Source organism: Gekko japonicus, unplaced genomic scaffold (genome assembly GCF_001447785.1).
Source record: "Gekko japonicus isolate JY-2015 unplaced genomic scaffold, Gekko_japonicus_V1.1 scaffold1201, whole genome shotgun sequence".
In the NCBI taxonomy this organism is placed as follows: domain Eukaryota; kingdom Metazoa; phylum Chordata; class Lepidosauria; order Squamata; family Gekkonidae; genus Gekko; species Gekko japonicus.
The window spans coordinates 448,797-463,476 of record NW_015172039.1 but is presented as its reverse complement, the minus strand read 5'-3'; the positions used below and the strand labels follow the sequence as shown (position 1 = coordinate 463,476).

General features: G+C 57.3%; 1 protein-coding gene across 1 annotated transcript in view; it reads left to right on the top strand.

Moving 5' to 3' along the window:
- Nucleotides 1–10,806, top strand: part of MAPK8IP2 (mitogen-activated protein kinase 8 interacting protein 2) — a 61,398-nt gene extending 50,592 nt beyond the window's left edge. Inside the window, exons 8-11 of the mRNA XM_015420663.1 lie at nt 130–239; nt 8,167–8,237; nt 8,830–8,928; nt 10,401–10,806. Of these exons, the coding sequence (XP_015276149.1) occupies nt 130–239; nt 8,167–8,237; nt 8,830–8,928; nt 10,401–10,473 (353 nt within the window). The 3' untranslated portion in view covers nt 10,474–10,806. The remainder of the gene's footprint in view (nt 1–129; nt 240–8,166; nt 8,238–8,829; nt 8,929–10,400) is intronic.
- The last annotated feature ends 3,874 nt before the right edge of the window (nt 10,807–14,680 follow it).

The following is a 14,680-nucleotide window of genomic DNA, read 5'->3' as shown; positions in this document are numbered from 1 at the left end:
ATGGTTGGGGGCGGGGGGGTCGTGTCGTCAGATCTCCACTCCCCATCCTGTCTTGGAGCCCCTGGCGCCTCCCCACGATGGCCGAGGTGGGCTCCCCGCCGTGACGGCTTCTGGGCTTGATCCCGGCAGGCTTGAAGCGGAATCCGTGCTGGGTCGAGCGCTTCAACGTCCAGTTCCTGGGCTCGGTGGAGGTCCCGTACCACCAAGGGAACGGCATCCTGTGTGCAGCTATGCAGAAGGTGAGGCCTCGGGCTTGGCGGGGGGGGGAGGGGGTGTGTTTCTTTGACTAAGAGGGTCTTGTAGGGGGGCCTCAGCACTTCGCCTCCGTCTCCTCAGGCACCTCTTTTGTCTGTGGTCCACACACCCCATCCCCCGTGGCAAAGCAGGGACCCATGGCCACAAAAGCATTTCTAGAGCACTGGAGGGGGGGGTATGGGGAGGTCTTTAGGGCCCCTGAGAGGACGTCCCGTGCCCTCCTCCCCCTCCCAAGCCTCTTGCGGTCTCCCCCTGGCTCCGAGAGTAACTTCCAGGTGGCTTTTGGGGCTCTTTTGAACACGAAGCATCAACCGGGGGAGGGGGTCTGCCGGCCCCCCTCCCCCGTGCTCTGCCACCCCCTCATCCCACACCATAGGCTTGATTTGCCCTGCACCTGGGGACGTGTGTGTGTCGGGGGGGGGGCTTTCTGGCCTGCAAGCAGGGTCGAAATCCCTTTTATTTATTTTATTTATTTATTCGATTTATATCCCGCCCTCCCCGCATGCGGGCTCAGGGCGACTTACATCACTGGCACATTGCCGATAAAACCATATAACATTATAAAACATGACGGTATAGGATTATGAAAGATAGAAACATAAAAACCTAAGGTGCTATTAGTAATACAATTCCTATTCACGGTGGCATACTGAATATGTCTCCAACTGCTGAGTTCAATTCCGTGTCGTCCTGAGTCACTCGGTGTGATGAGCCAGACGTTGACATGTGAGGGCTGGGCTCGTTGATGGTATTAGTGGGGCGGCTCCTAATTGAAAGCCTGGCGGAAGAGCTCCGTCTTGCAGGCCCTGCGGAACTGTAGGAGGTCCCGCAGGGCCCTGATCTCTTCCAGGAGCTCGTTCCACCAGTAAGGAGCCACCACTGAAAAGGCCCTGGCCCTCGTCACAGCCAGCCTGGCATCCTTGGGGCCCAGGAGGGTCAGCCGATTCTGTGACCCCGACTGCAGTGCTCTCTGGGGTATATGTGGGGAAAGGCAGGTATGTCGGACCCTGGCCATATAGGGCTTTAAAAGTAAGCACCAGCACCTTGAAGCGAACTCAGTATGCTATTGGCAGCCAGTGCAGGGCCTTCAGCACAGGCCAGATGTGCTTTCATCTTGGTAAGTCCATCAACAGCCTGGCTGCGGCATTCTGCACTAGCTGCAGCTTCCGAATCTGTGACAAGCAATGCTCCCCCTAAGCTGTGGAGTCTTGTGAGCAGAAATTCTACTTAGTGAGCTACTGGCATTAAAGTTGTGAGCGAGTGATTTGGCCACTGCATAAATAAGTTTGCGCTGGAGCCATCTTTCCTGAGCTAAGGCAAAAATGTGTGAGCCGGAGGTTAAAAAACTGTGAGCTAGCTCACACTAAGCCAGCTTAGAGGGAACACTGGTGACAAGGGCAGCCCCACGTAGAGAGCATAGCAGTAGTCTAGTCTCAAGGTGACCGTCACATGGATCACTGTGGCCAGGCCGGCGCAGTTGAGGAAGGGAACCAACTGCCTAATCAGCCGAAGATGGTAAAAGGCCGACTTGGCAGTGGCTGCTACCTGGGCCTCCATTGTCAAGGAGGAATTCAGGAGCACTCCCAAACTCCTAACCTCCGGCACTGGCACCGGGAGTGGGGTCCCCACCCGCGCACCACCCCGACCCACACGCAGGACCTCCGTCTTCGCCAGATTCAGTTTCAGCCGACTCAGCCTGAGCCAACCAGCCACGGCCCGGAACGCCTGCTTTCAGAGCGGAGTCCCTTTTCTGGCCGTGCTGATCCGAGCAATGGTAACCCCGAGGCTTGATCATTGCCCCTCTGCATGGGGCAGCCCTTGAAGACAGTTCAGGACTCCCCTTCCCATCAATCAGGGGTGGGTCGCAGAGACCCCCTGCTGCCCGTCTGGTGACCCTCACCCTGGTCGCCTCTGGATTTCGGAGTCCGAAACAAGGTGCTCGTGCTGACCTACGAAGCCCTTTACCATCCAAGCCCCAGTAGGAGCAGCAGCAGGGAAGGGGCCGTGGCTCAGTGTTAGATCCTCCGCTTGAAATGCCGAAGGTCCCAGGTTCGATCCCTGACATCTCCAGTTTTTTAAAAAAGGACCGGGCAGGAGGTGATGGGAAAGGCCTTTCTCTGCCTGAGACCCCGGAGAGCTGCTGCCAGTCTGAGTAGACAATCCAAGACTCGATGGACCAAGGGGGGGGGGGGTCTGATTCAGTCGGTGGCAGCTTCTTGGGTGCGGGTTCAAATTTCCTCAGCACAGCAGCACTAAGGGGTTTATCCTCAACCCGACCAGGGGGTGTTCTGTGGCTCTGGGTTTCTCCAGAGCCCTTTCAGCTCTGTGGAGCAAGCTGCCTGTCCCTTCTGAGAGCCAGTTTGGTGTAGTGGTCAAGTGCACGGACTCTAATCTGGGAGAACCAGGACTCAGTCCCCACGCCTCCACTTGCAGCTGCTGGTGTGACCTTGGGTCAGTCACAAGTTCTCTCAGAGCTGTTCTCTCAAGGACAGTCCTCAAAAGAGCTCTCTCAGCCCCACCCACCTCACAGGGTGTCTCTTGTGGGGAGGGGAAGGGAAAGGAGTTTGTAAGCAGCTCTGAGACTCCGAGTGAAGGGCCGGGTATAAGTCCAATCTCCTCCTCCTCCCCCTCCTGTGCTTCTGGAGTCTCCCGATGGCTTCTGGAGACTGGGGGTTATTGGGGGTCAGGGGGCTGGGCTGGGCTGGCTCTGATCGAGCGGAAGAGCATCAGCTCAGCGTGCGGAAGGTCCCAGGTTCAATCCCTGGTGGCACCTCCAGTGACAAAGGACCAGGCAGCAGGGGATGGGGAAGGCCTCCCCCGGAGACCCCGGAGAGCAGCTGCCACCAGTCTGCATCGTGCCAGCCCTGACCTTGCTGGGCGAAGGGTCCGATCCAGTAAAGGGGGCTTCCTGTGGGTTCCTGGGCTGACTGTTTCAAAGCTCTAGGCTCCCTGGGCTTTTAATATGAATGTAATATGAAGGGGACGGCAAAGGATGAGATGGTCAGACAGTGTCATCGATGCAACGGACATGAAGTTGAGCCAATGCCGGAGGACGGCGGAAGACAGGAGGGGCCTGGCGTGAGGTGGTCCGGGGGGTCGCGGAGAGTCGGACTCGACTGTGCGACTGGACAGCAACAATACAAATTTTTATGAGTTCCCCTCCTGTAGCCTTAGTTGGCCGGAAGAAAGGTGGCTTTATGAGTATTTGGGGGGGCCAACAATGGGAGAGCTTCTAGTGTCCTGGCCCCACTGGTGGACCTCCTGATGGCCCCTAGTATTTCTGGCCACTGTGTGACACAGAGTGTTGGACCGGAGGGACCACTGGCCTGATCCAACATGGGCTTCTCTTATGTTCTTATGTCTGGGGCAAGGGATGCTCTGTCTTCTTGGTGCTTGGGGTGGTGGAGGCAACAGTCGGAGGGCTCCTAGTGTCCCGGCCCCACTGCTGGGCCTCCTGAGGGCCCCTGGTGTTTCTGGCCACTGTGTGACACAGAGTGTGGGACTGGATGGGCCTTTGGCCTGATCCAATGCTGGCTTCTCATGTTCTTATGAAATGAAGGATCAGAGAGAGGATTGGGATGGCTGGCTTCTTGGGGTCGGACTGCCCCTGCCGGGGGATGCTGCCTGTCCTGCTGGGGGCTGCTTGCTCTCTTTCTCTCCCCACCCCCCGTGGCACACATCAAATGCTGACCCCCCTGCCTCTGCCCCCCCGGAGGTGAGGGGACCCGCCCCCGGGGGTGAGGGCGGGGTGTGGGCGGGGCTTCTGCAGCCGAGCCCCACCTCTTTCCCCAGGAGGCCTGGGCGGGGTGGCCAGCTCCCCGGGTGTGTGTGGGGGGGGAGGGTCCCTGGAGATTTGCAGGGTGGGGACGGGGGGAGGCAGGGGGTGAGGAGGGGAGGGAGCTGAAGGTGGAGCACAGTGTCATAGAGTCCACCCCCACCCCCAGGCAGCCCTTTTCCCCAGGGGGTCTGAGCGCTTTGGCTGGAGATCCGTGGTCATTTGGGAGGGCGTGAGGTGCCACCTGGAGTCTGGCAACCCCAGACCCTGGGCAAGGTTGGTCTTATTTATTGAATTGATTGATTGGACTTCCAGCCCTCCCTCCCTCCCTCCCTCCCTGGCGCTGCAAGGCCCAGAGCCAGGTGCCACTTCGCCAGCAGCTGTGACGGGCATCCTCAGAGGTATAACACAGAGAGAGGGAGTACTCTCTGTGTCAAGGTGTCAAGGTGCCTTGTAAGCCGCCCTGAGCCCCATGGGGAAGGGCGGGGTATAAATTTAATAATAAATAAATAAATAAATAAGAAGAAAAAGGGTAGGCAGGTAATTTCTATCTACCCAGGAAGGTGGGGTAGGGCTGAGTCATTATCACGTAGGAGATCCCCAGGCTGTGAAACATGCTAATGGAGGAGCTTTCCTGAGGAGGTTCTTTTGCATATGGATTGTTTCCTCTGAGGATTATTTAAACAATTCCACACCGTAATAACCAGAGCTGAAACCAGATGGCGCCTTGGGCACTGACCACACAGTATCCAGGCGAGGTCGTGCAGCGGTGCCATTGCTAGAGCCGGCACACTGTGTGATGAGCGGCGGACCGCGGCGGGAGGAGAGCCGCAGGAGGCCAAGTTAGATGGAAGACCGCGCTGCCTCAACTGCATGCCCGGCAGAACATTTCGGGTTTACAGGCCCGGCAGGACTGCACCGGGTTCCACAGGGCTCGGGTCTCGTCCAGAAGGGCCTCCCACCAGGCTGGGGCTGGAGCCGGGAAAGCCCAAAGACCATTGCTTTGGGGGCCGCGGGCCGCTAGGAGGTGGTTCTTCATGGAGCGTAGAGCTCTCTGGGGGCGTGCCAGGAGAGACGGTCCCATAGATAGGTTTCCGTTTCCTCATAGCAGGCTTGATACTACAGGCACATGCACCGGGGGTGTGTGTGAGAGTGAGTTGTTGTTGTTGTTAAAATTTCTACCCCGCCCTCCCCACAAATGGGCTCAGGGCAGCTCACAAACAAGGGCACAGACTAAAAACAAACAATTTTACATAATAAAGTGCTCGATGCTGTTTAGTCATTGCAGGGCCTGGGGCGGCCGGGGGGCTCACCTTCTTCTTTGGAGGCCGTGGGGCAGTAGAAACTGGCTACAGTCCTGCAGCAGTCCGAGGGTCCTGTGGGCAGGGGGAGGGGGGTTCACAGTGGGACTGGGAGAGCTAATCCTGCTCTTCCCCTCCCCTCCAGGTGAGCTCCGGCCGAGCCCCCAGAAACAGGGGCTGAAGGGGGCAGGAGGAAACGGGCAGGGGGCACCCAGATGGGGCACCCAGAGGCGCTTGGCCTTTCTATCCAGGCCCGGTTTCCCTCCCCAAGCACTGGCAGCAGCCCCCGTGCCCGCTGGACTGGCACTGGTGACTGTGGGGGCCTTCTCAGCCGTCACGGCCGCTGCTTGGAGCCCGAGAAACAGGAGTGCAGGGAGTGCCATGGTAGCGATGTGTGGAATTGTCACCCCTCACCCATGAGGGGCAGGAGGAGGGGGGGCAGGTGGGGGACCTGGGATCCCTGCCCAGGATGTGCAGGAGGGGGAGGTTTCAGTGCGGCCGTGGGGGGGGGGGGCGTTCTTATGGAGTATTAATCTGGATGGTGGAAACCAAGCCGGATTGTGAAGAGTTCCTGGAAGATGTCTCCAAATTGGGCAACTTTGTGAGAAAGGGAGCAGGCACGTGGACAGCGATGAACTTGTATACCTGGACTTTCGAAAGGCTTTTGACCAGGTACCTCACCAAAGACGCTTGGAGTATACTTAGCAGTCACAGGAGAAGAGGGCGGGTTCTCTTTTCGATGAAGAAGGGGTTAAATGACAGGAAGCAAAGAGGGGGAATCAGTGGATAGTTCTCACAGTGGAGGGAAGTCAGCCGCGGGGGTCCGATACTGGGGCCAGTCTTCAAGTATCGGAAGGGCTGTCATGTAGAAGGTCTATTCTCTCTTGCTCCGGATCTCAAGGCCAGATCTAATGGGCGGGAATTACAAGGGGGTCGTTACCGGCTAAATATCAGGAGAAACTCCCTAATGGTAAGAGTGGTTAAGCAGTGGGACAGGCTGCCTCGGGAGCTGGTGGGTGCTCCTTCGCTGGGCGTTTTCAAGCGGAGGCTGGGCGACCCTCTTTCAGGTACGTTGTAGGGCTGTCTTTCAAGCTATGCTCCTGCAGGGGGCTGGACTAGGTGACCTGCAAGATCCCTTCCAACGCTAACGTTCTATGATTCTATGATTCTATGATCTGGAACGGGGGGTGAATAGCGTAGTGGTCAGTTTTGCAGGTGACACCAAATTATTCAGGGTGGTGGAAACCAAGGCTGATTGTGAAGAGCTCCAAGGGGACCTCCACAAATTGGGTGAGTAGGCGACAATGTGGCAGATGAGGTTCAGTGTTGGTAAACGTAAGGTGATGCACACTGGGACCCCCCCCCCCCAAAAATCCCAACTTCTAGTCTAGGCTAGCAGGGTCTGAACTTGTGGAGACTGAGAGGGGGAAAGATCTTGGGGTCGTAGTGGGGAGAGCTCGATGAAAGTGTCAACCCAGCGTGCCGCAGCAGTGGAAAAGGCAAACGCTGTGTTAGGGATTGTTAGGAAGGGGACTGAGAATAAAATGGCCGACATTAGAAGGTCCCGGTATAGAGCTATATAGAGCTGCGGTGGCTCAAGTGGTTAAGACGCTGAACTGCAGGCTGCGGAAGGTCAGTAGTTCAGCAGTTCAAGACCCGGGTGCCGCATGATGGAGTGAGCTCCCATCTCTGGCCCCAGCTCCTGCCAACCTAGCAGTTCGAAAGCAAGAAATTGCAAGTAGATAAATAGGTACCACTTCAATGGGAAGGTAACAGCGTTCCGTGCGCCTTGGTGTTTAGTCATGCCGGCCACATGACCACGGCAACGTCTTCGGACAGCGCTGGCTCTTCGGCTTTGAAACGGAGATGAGCACCGCAACCCTAGAGTCGGATTCGACTGCCTTTCGAGCAAGGGAACCTTTACCTTTACCTATAGAGCTATGGCATGGCCTCATTTGGAATACCATGTCCAGTTCTGGTCACCATATCTCCAAAATGTCCTTGCAGAGCTGGGGAAATGCAGGGGAGGGCGACCACGATGGTAGGGGGAAAGGCTACAGAGTCTGGGACTTTTCAGTTTAGAAAAGAGATGACACGGCGGGGGGATAAGATAGAAGTTTATAAAACTATGCACAGTGGGGAGATAGTGGACAAAGAGACATTTTTCTCCCTCTCCCAAAATATGAGAATTCGGATCTATTCTCTCTTGCAGAAGGAAATCCTTTACATGGAGAGCAATCAAAATGTGGAATGCCCTGCCAGAGGAAGTTGTGATGGTCACAGAAAGAAACAGCTTTAAAGGGGGATTAGATTCACAGAGGAGAGGTCTATCAGTGGCTACTAGCCATGGTGACTCAATGGAATCTCCACGTTGAGACAGTCAACCTCTGCATTCCATAGCCAGGAGGCAACATCAGGGGAAGGCCTCGGCCTCTCTGCCCTCTTGCTGGCCCTCCAGAGGAACTGGCTGGCCACTGTGTGGGACAGGAGGCTGGACTAGATGGATGACTGGTCTGATCCAGCAGGGGCTCTTCTGTTCTTATCAGGGGAAGGTCTTGGCCTCTGTTCCCTGCTGGACCTTCATAGGAACTGGTTGGCCCCTGTGTGAGGCAACGTACTGGACTAGATGGGCCCTCACTAGTCTGATCCAGCAGGGCTCTTCTGGTGTTCTTATCAAGGGAAGGCCTCGGCCTCTCTGCCCTGTTGCTGGCCCTCCAGAGGGACTGGTTGGCCACTGAGTGAGACGGGACGCTTGAACAGATGGACCCCCCAGGGCCTGATCCAGCAGGGCTCTTCTTTTTCTGATGTTCCCTGACTGCCTCCTCTCTTTTCCAGTTTGAGCGCTGCAGCCATTTCTTCCAGATGAAGAACATCTCCTTCTGCGGATGCCACCCCCGCAACAGCTGGTGAGCTGCCCCCCCCCCCGCCGCTCAGGGCTACCCTGGCCCAGGACAGAAGGGCTCACCCGTTCTTTTCCTTACCGCTGTGGATCTATGGGCCTTTCGCTTGTGGGTTCCCCACCGCCGGCCTCTGTTGCCGACAGTTCCTGCTGTTGGTCCTGTAATTGGTGAGGTGGGAAGCAGGCCTTAACCAAAGCCCACAGCCAGTCTCTGGTTGAGGTGGGGCTTGAACTCACTTCTCCAGCAGTCGTGCGCTGTGCCTGCCAGGCCGGGTTCCTTCTCGGAGGCTTGGTGGCCAATGTGCTTCCAGCTCTTCATCTCCATTTCCCCAGGGGCAGTTTGCATGCCCAGGTCCTCTCAAGCCACCCCGCCAAAGGTCTGGTGGCCACTCCCGGAAGACGCAGCCCCCATGGGCAGGGGGGGTGGCCTCGGAGACTGCGCCGTGTGTGCCGTGGTCATCCAGGGGTCACGGGTGAAGCTTCAGTCTCTCTCGAAGGAAGGGGGGCACTGAGGCCGTCTTGCCCGGGGCTCCACTTCCCCTGCCCTGGAAACCGAGTCCTGCCCTGCCCGTCTCAGAATCCCTGCCCTTCCCTTGCAGCTATTTCGGCTTCATCACCAAACACCCCGTCCTGAGTCGCTTTGCCTGCCACGTCTTTGTTTCCCAGGAGTCCATGCGGCCCGTCGCGGAGTGCGTCGGGTGAGTGAGGGGCCATGGAGGGGGGGGAACATTGACAGCTGGGGTGGGTGGGAACCTGCAGCCCCCCCCGGATCAGCCTGAAGGCTGCCGGCATGCCGCTTGCCCACGCTGAGGGTGCGTGCACGGCAGACGGGGTTAGCCCAGTGGGACACTGCGAGCCCTCTCCCCCCCAAGGACTGGGCACTTTGCAAGGAGGTTCAGCGTGGGATCTCTGGGCAGCGTGGGATCTCTGGCACCTGTGTCGTCTCTCGGTGGGGCCAGTGGCTGAGAGGCCCTCCAGTGGCCAGTGCAGCACAGCACCTGCGTGCGAGGCTGCTAGGAGTCCGTCACCACATTGGCAGAGCTTGCTTGGGGCGGGGCTCTCCGGCCCTCTCTAGGAGCCAGCTCCGGACTGCGGGGAGGAAGAGATGGCTGCGTGTCCGGTGCAGATGTCTGGTGGGCATGGCTGCAACCGCCGCCCACTTTCTGCCCAGGTCCTGCTGGGAAGTGCCCGACTGTGGCCTAGGCGCCCGTGAGGAGGCCTGCGCCTCTCCTCCCCTGCAGTGGGCTCCCCTTGTCTGGGGCTGCCCGCTTGGCACGGAGCGGGGTGGAGCTGAGCCTGCCCTCACGGCAAGGCTTCCCGGGTGCCCCGAAGGACGGACTCTGCACGAGAGGCCCTTCTAGGGCCCAGATGCATCGTCCGTGGGAGCAGCACGAGCCGTGGGGGCCAGACCCGATCCCAGCACCCGCTGCCCCTCTGGCTTGAGAAACGCCTGCAGGTCTGGAAGGCATGGGGGGACCTGAGAGGGGTAAAGGGCCACATAGAGCCCGCCCTCCAAAGCAGCCGTTTCTTCCCGGAGAACGGGTCTCTGTCCTTTGGAGGGCAGTTGGAATTCCCGGGGATTCCCCAGGCCCCACCTGGAGGCTGAAGCCACCCGAGCTGCAGTGTGAGGAGAGTCTGGTAACAAATAAATATGCACTGCAGAAACCTTTTAGCAAACTCATGTGCTCTGTTTATGGCCATCATTTGGTAAAGTGCAGAGTGTCTCATTATTTCGTCCTAGTCAGGTATCAATATTCATTACATTCAATAGGCAATAACATTCAATACATACGGATTGCTAACTACCAGACAATGTTGCATCAGTGTTTTAAAAGTCAAGCCCCAACAGGAGTTTCTAGAATTATAAGCCCGCTTCTCCTTGCATGAAGTCGTCCAAAAGGGGGGCAGCCTTCTTGTATGGATGCTTTTTGCCGGTCCTACAAAAGACACATGATGCAGCTAACACTCATGGACGGAGTACTCCTGTCATTCTCAAAGCTGCATGTATTGAATGTTATTGCTTATTGCTAAAAGGTTTTTTGCAGTGTATATTTACTTGTTACTAGACCCAGCTGTGGGTTGGCCACCCCGGGCCGAGGCCCCGCCCCTCCTGCCCCAGCCTCCTCTCTGCCCCCCCTTGTGGACCGTATGCCCCTCTTTTCTCTTGCAGCCGCGCCTTTCAGGAATACTATCAGGAGCACCTGGAGTTCGCTTGCCCCACAGAAGACATTTACCTGGAGTAGGGGGGGGGAGGCGGCGCCCCTCCTGCTTCCGCACCCCCTTCGGTGCCCCAGGACCCTGCGCTCTGCCAGGCGGGGCCGCCCCCCCGGGGCCGCCCTCCTTTGCGCCAGCAGCACCTTGCAGCAGCAGCGGGGCCGTCGAGATGGGAGAGAGGTGCCCCCACCCTGCCCAGCGGTCGCACCCTGTCCTTTCCTCTCCCTCCCTCCCTCCCTTCCCTCCCCCGGAAAGCTCTGCAGCCTTTGCCCGGTGGCCCTGGGAGGAAGGCCTGGGGCTGGAGGGTGTCTTTGGGGCCCCTCCCTCATTGGAAGAGGCTGGGCTGGGAGTCGATCTCCTCCTCCTCCCCCCTTGTAGCGCCTCTGCAGCCTGAACTCCTCCTCCTCCTCCTCCTCCTCCTCTGGGGGTGGGAAGAACATCACCTCCCCCCCCGCCTGTATGCTTGCCCAGTCCCCAGTGGGGGGAGGGAGGGAGGGGCAGGGCTCTTCGCCCTTCCTCCCCTTCCCGGCCTCCACGCTCTCCGGGTGGTCTCCATCATCCCAGGGGTGGGGTGGGGTGGGATGAGGGGTGTCCATCTGTGCACACATCCAGTCCTGGTCCGGGGGTGGTGATGGTGGAGGACTGGCCCTCTGTCCCAGGCCTGCAGCTAGGTCCCCGCTGAGTCCGGCAGGCATCCAGGGCTCCCCACCGCCACGTCATGCCCTCCTGTCCCAGGGGGGTCGGCAGCCAAAGGGCGCCCCGCCCGCCCACTTTCATGGCTGGGGGTGCTGGTCTGGCCCCCTCCTCCCCTCCCTCCCCCCCGCCCTGCAGTGCCTCCTTTGCTTGCCCGCCCCGCCTGTCTCCACCCATTCCTTGCTGACTGACTCTCGCTCACAGCTCTCCGTGTATGTACCGATATTTATCTGTAACTTTCGCCAAGCGGCGGCGGCGGCAGCGCAGAGGCCCGGTGGGCCAAGGCCTCGGTCCAGGGCCTCCCTCCTCACTGCCCTGTCATGGAGTTGGTCTTTCAATAAAATATATGCTTGGTGTCACCCTCAGGCCTCCGGTGATTGCTGCGGCTGGCGGGGGTGGGGTGGGGGATCGGGGCCTCGCAGGACACCGGAACACCCTCCCCTCCCCAGTGTGGGAGGGTGTCCTTCGAAAGATGAGGCCGGGAACGTCTGTCTTGCAGGGTGGAGAACGTGGAACTGGAGGACTTTCCAGACCCCCCTCCGGGTGGGCAGTCCGGCTACTCCGAGGTTCAGCGTAGTCCTGCCCAGGACAGCGGGCGAGTCAGGGGGAGGCAGCTCTTTCGGGGGAGGCTTAGCACCTGTAACAGCGTTCCGTGCGCCTTGGTGTTTAATCATGCCGGCTACATGACCACGGAAATGTCTTCGGACAGTGCTGGCTCTTCGGCTTGGAAACGGAGATGAGCACCGCAACCCTAGAGTCGGTTTCGACTGGCTTTCGAGCAAGGGAACCTTTACCTTTACCTTTAGCACCTGTAAAGTACTGGGTTCGCCACATGGAAGACTCGGACTACGACGTGCGTTCAGGCACGTTTATTGCACTTCACACAAGAACTGCAAAACGGCCCTGCAAGGCCAACTATACACACACACACGCGGTACCCCCTTAGTCCCTTTGGAGGGTTTGAATTTCCCGCCAAAGTGCTATAGGGGGATACCAGGATCCTCAGTCCTTTTGTTTAGAGGGAGCTAAGCTCCGTCCTGTAACCGTGGACCCCTAGTGGCGGTCGGCATACACAACACCCTTAGCAACAGTTTCTGTCCGGTCAGCTGGCCTCTCAAAGCACCTGCAGGTGCCCTTTGCACCCAGAGCTTTCTGCTTCTGGCCTTGAATGCCAAGGGAGTGGCTTGCAGGTGTCTGGCATGTTCCTAGGGATTTCTTTGCCACAGAAGGCAGGGGCTGTGGTTTTGTTTGAAGGGGGGGGGAGGCAGGATGAAGAAGAAGAAGAAGAAGAAGAAGAAGAAGAAAAGAAGAAGAAGAAGAAGAAGAGATTGGATTTATACCCCACCCTTCACTTGGAGTCTCAGAGCGGCTTACAAACTCCTTTCCCTTCCCCTCCCCACAACAGACACCCTGTGAGGAAGGCAGGGCTGAGAGAGCTCTTGACAGAAACTGCTCTTTTTCAAGGACAGCTGTGCCAGAGCTTGTGACTGACCCAAGGTCACACCAGCAGCTGCATGTGGAGGAGTGGGGAATCAAACCCGGTTCTCCCAGATTAGAGTCCATGCACTTAACCACTACACCAAACTGGATGCGGGAGGAGGGGGTCGCAACCCTTGCCTCATCTCCCTACTGAAAATGAGGGTCCCCCAATCTGTGTTTGGCCCCAGTGGGGCATTCATCTCCAGCTGCAGCCTGTAGTCTGTGCCATTCTTCATGGCATAGGAGGCTCACCTTCAGAGCCTCCCGGCTGCCAGAGTGCACATCTGCCTCGCCCCCCAGGAGCTATTGCACCATTCATCTCCCCCCTCCCCCACTGTTCCCCCCTCCCCCACCATTTCCTCTTTCCCTTTCCTGAAAGCCTCCATAGCCTCTCCTCTTTTTCTGCTTCCTTCTCTTTCCCACCCGCCAGCCAACCTGCTTTTATCTGCCCCCTGTCTCCTGCTTTCCCTCCTTCACTTTCCCTGGCAGCATCCATCCAGGAAAACGATGGCCAAATTGCACAGTGCCGGTAACCAATGAGTCTGCAAGGACTTGCACGGGGCAGCTCACTTTCCCCTGTATCACTCTCCCCACACGATTTCCTCTTTTTCCCCTCGCCCTGGCAGCTCCTATATCTTCACCTTTCCCTTCTCCCTTCTCTCCTTCCCACTCACCAGCCAATCTACTTTTCATCTGCCCTCCATCTTCAGCTATACTGACTATTTACTTACCTCATTTATACCCCACCTTTCCCCCCAGTCAGAAACCTGAATAGACCAGTTTCACCTGGGTTGGTCCGAGCTCGGGAGCCAAGCAGAGTTGGAGCTCTGGAGGCCGCTGGCATCCAAAGGCCTTGAGGCAGGACTTCCCCGCGTCCCAAGCATTGCTCTTCTCCTCAGCAAGGAGACAGGAGGGTGCTGGAGAAATGGGGCGCCTCTCGGGATGAACCATCCCATTCTGGTCAAACAGCCGTTCTCTCAGGCTCCTCAGGCAAGAGGCCAGCAAAGACAGCGGCAGCTTTTCCTTCCTTTCCCCACATCAGACTTGCTTCACGCTCCGTTACGGGCACTGAGCGCGACACCCTGGCACCAAACAACGACATACTGACGGTCAATGCATTTTCTCCCTCTACCTTTCCAACCTCACGTTCCTCACAGGCTGCCGATAACAGGTAAATTTAACGCCTCTTTTTAATATGATAAACTAGTCTTTTGGCTCCAATCAACTGAAACTTTTTGGACTGGAACAAGCTGGATTCCAAACAGATTATTTGGCCATTGGTCACTGTAACTCTTTGCTCTTGACAAAAATGCCTCCAGAAAGAGGAGTTCTGTTGGCAGCTTCCAGGGGAGAGACTATGGGTCAAGCTAGAAAACTCTTCAGTTGGTCTGAAGCAAGAGAACAGAGTCCGGTGGCATGGACACGAAAGCTTATGACAACGGAATTCTACTTTATTGGTCTTAAAGGTGCCCCACTGGCCTCCAACTTCCTTCAACTGTGGCTAGTTAAACAAATTACACTTAGGTACAAAAAAATCAAAGGCACAGATATAGAATGGGATGGTGAGAGGGTTGGAATCCAGGTCTTAGGAGGAAAGGCTGAAAGAGTTGGGTCTGTTCAGCCTGGGAAAGAGAAGGCTTAGAGGGGACAGGATTGCAGTCTTCAAATGCTCAGAGGGCTGTCATGTAGAAGATGGAGCGGATCTGTTCTCTCTTGCTCCGGATTGCAAGACTAGATCTAATAGGTGGAAATGACAAGGGAGTCGTTACCGGCTAAATATCAGGAGAAACTTCCTGACTTTAAGAGTGGTTGAGCAGTGGAACACTCTGCCTCGGGAGGTGGTGGGTGCTCCTTGGCTGGACGTTTTCAAGCGGAGGCTGGACGACCATCTTTCAGGTATGTTGTAGGTATGTAGGGCTGTCTTTCAGCTATGCTCCTGCAGAGTGCAGGGGGTTGGACTAGATGACCTGCAAGGTCCCTTCCAACTCTAACATTCTATGATTCTATGAAATGTATTCTAAACTTTCTGGCCAGATACATGCTGGTACTGAAAGACAATTAACT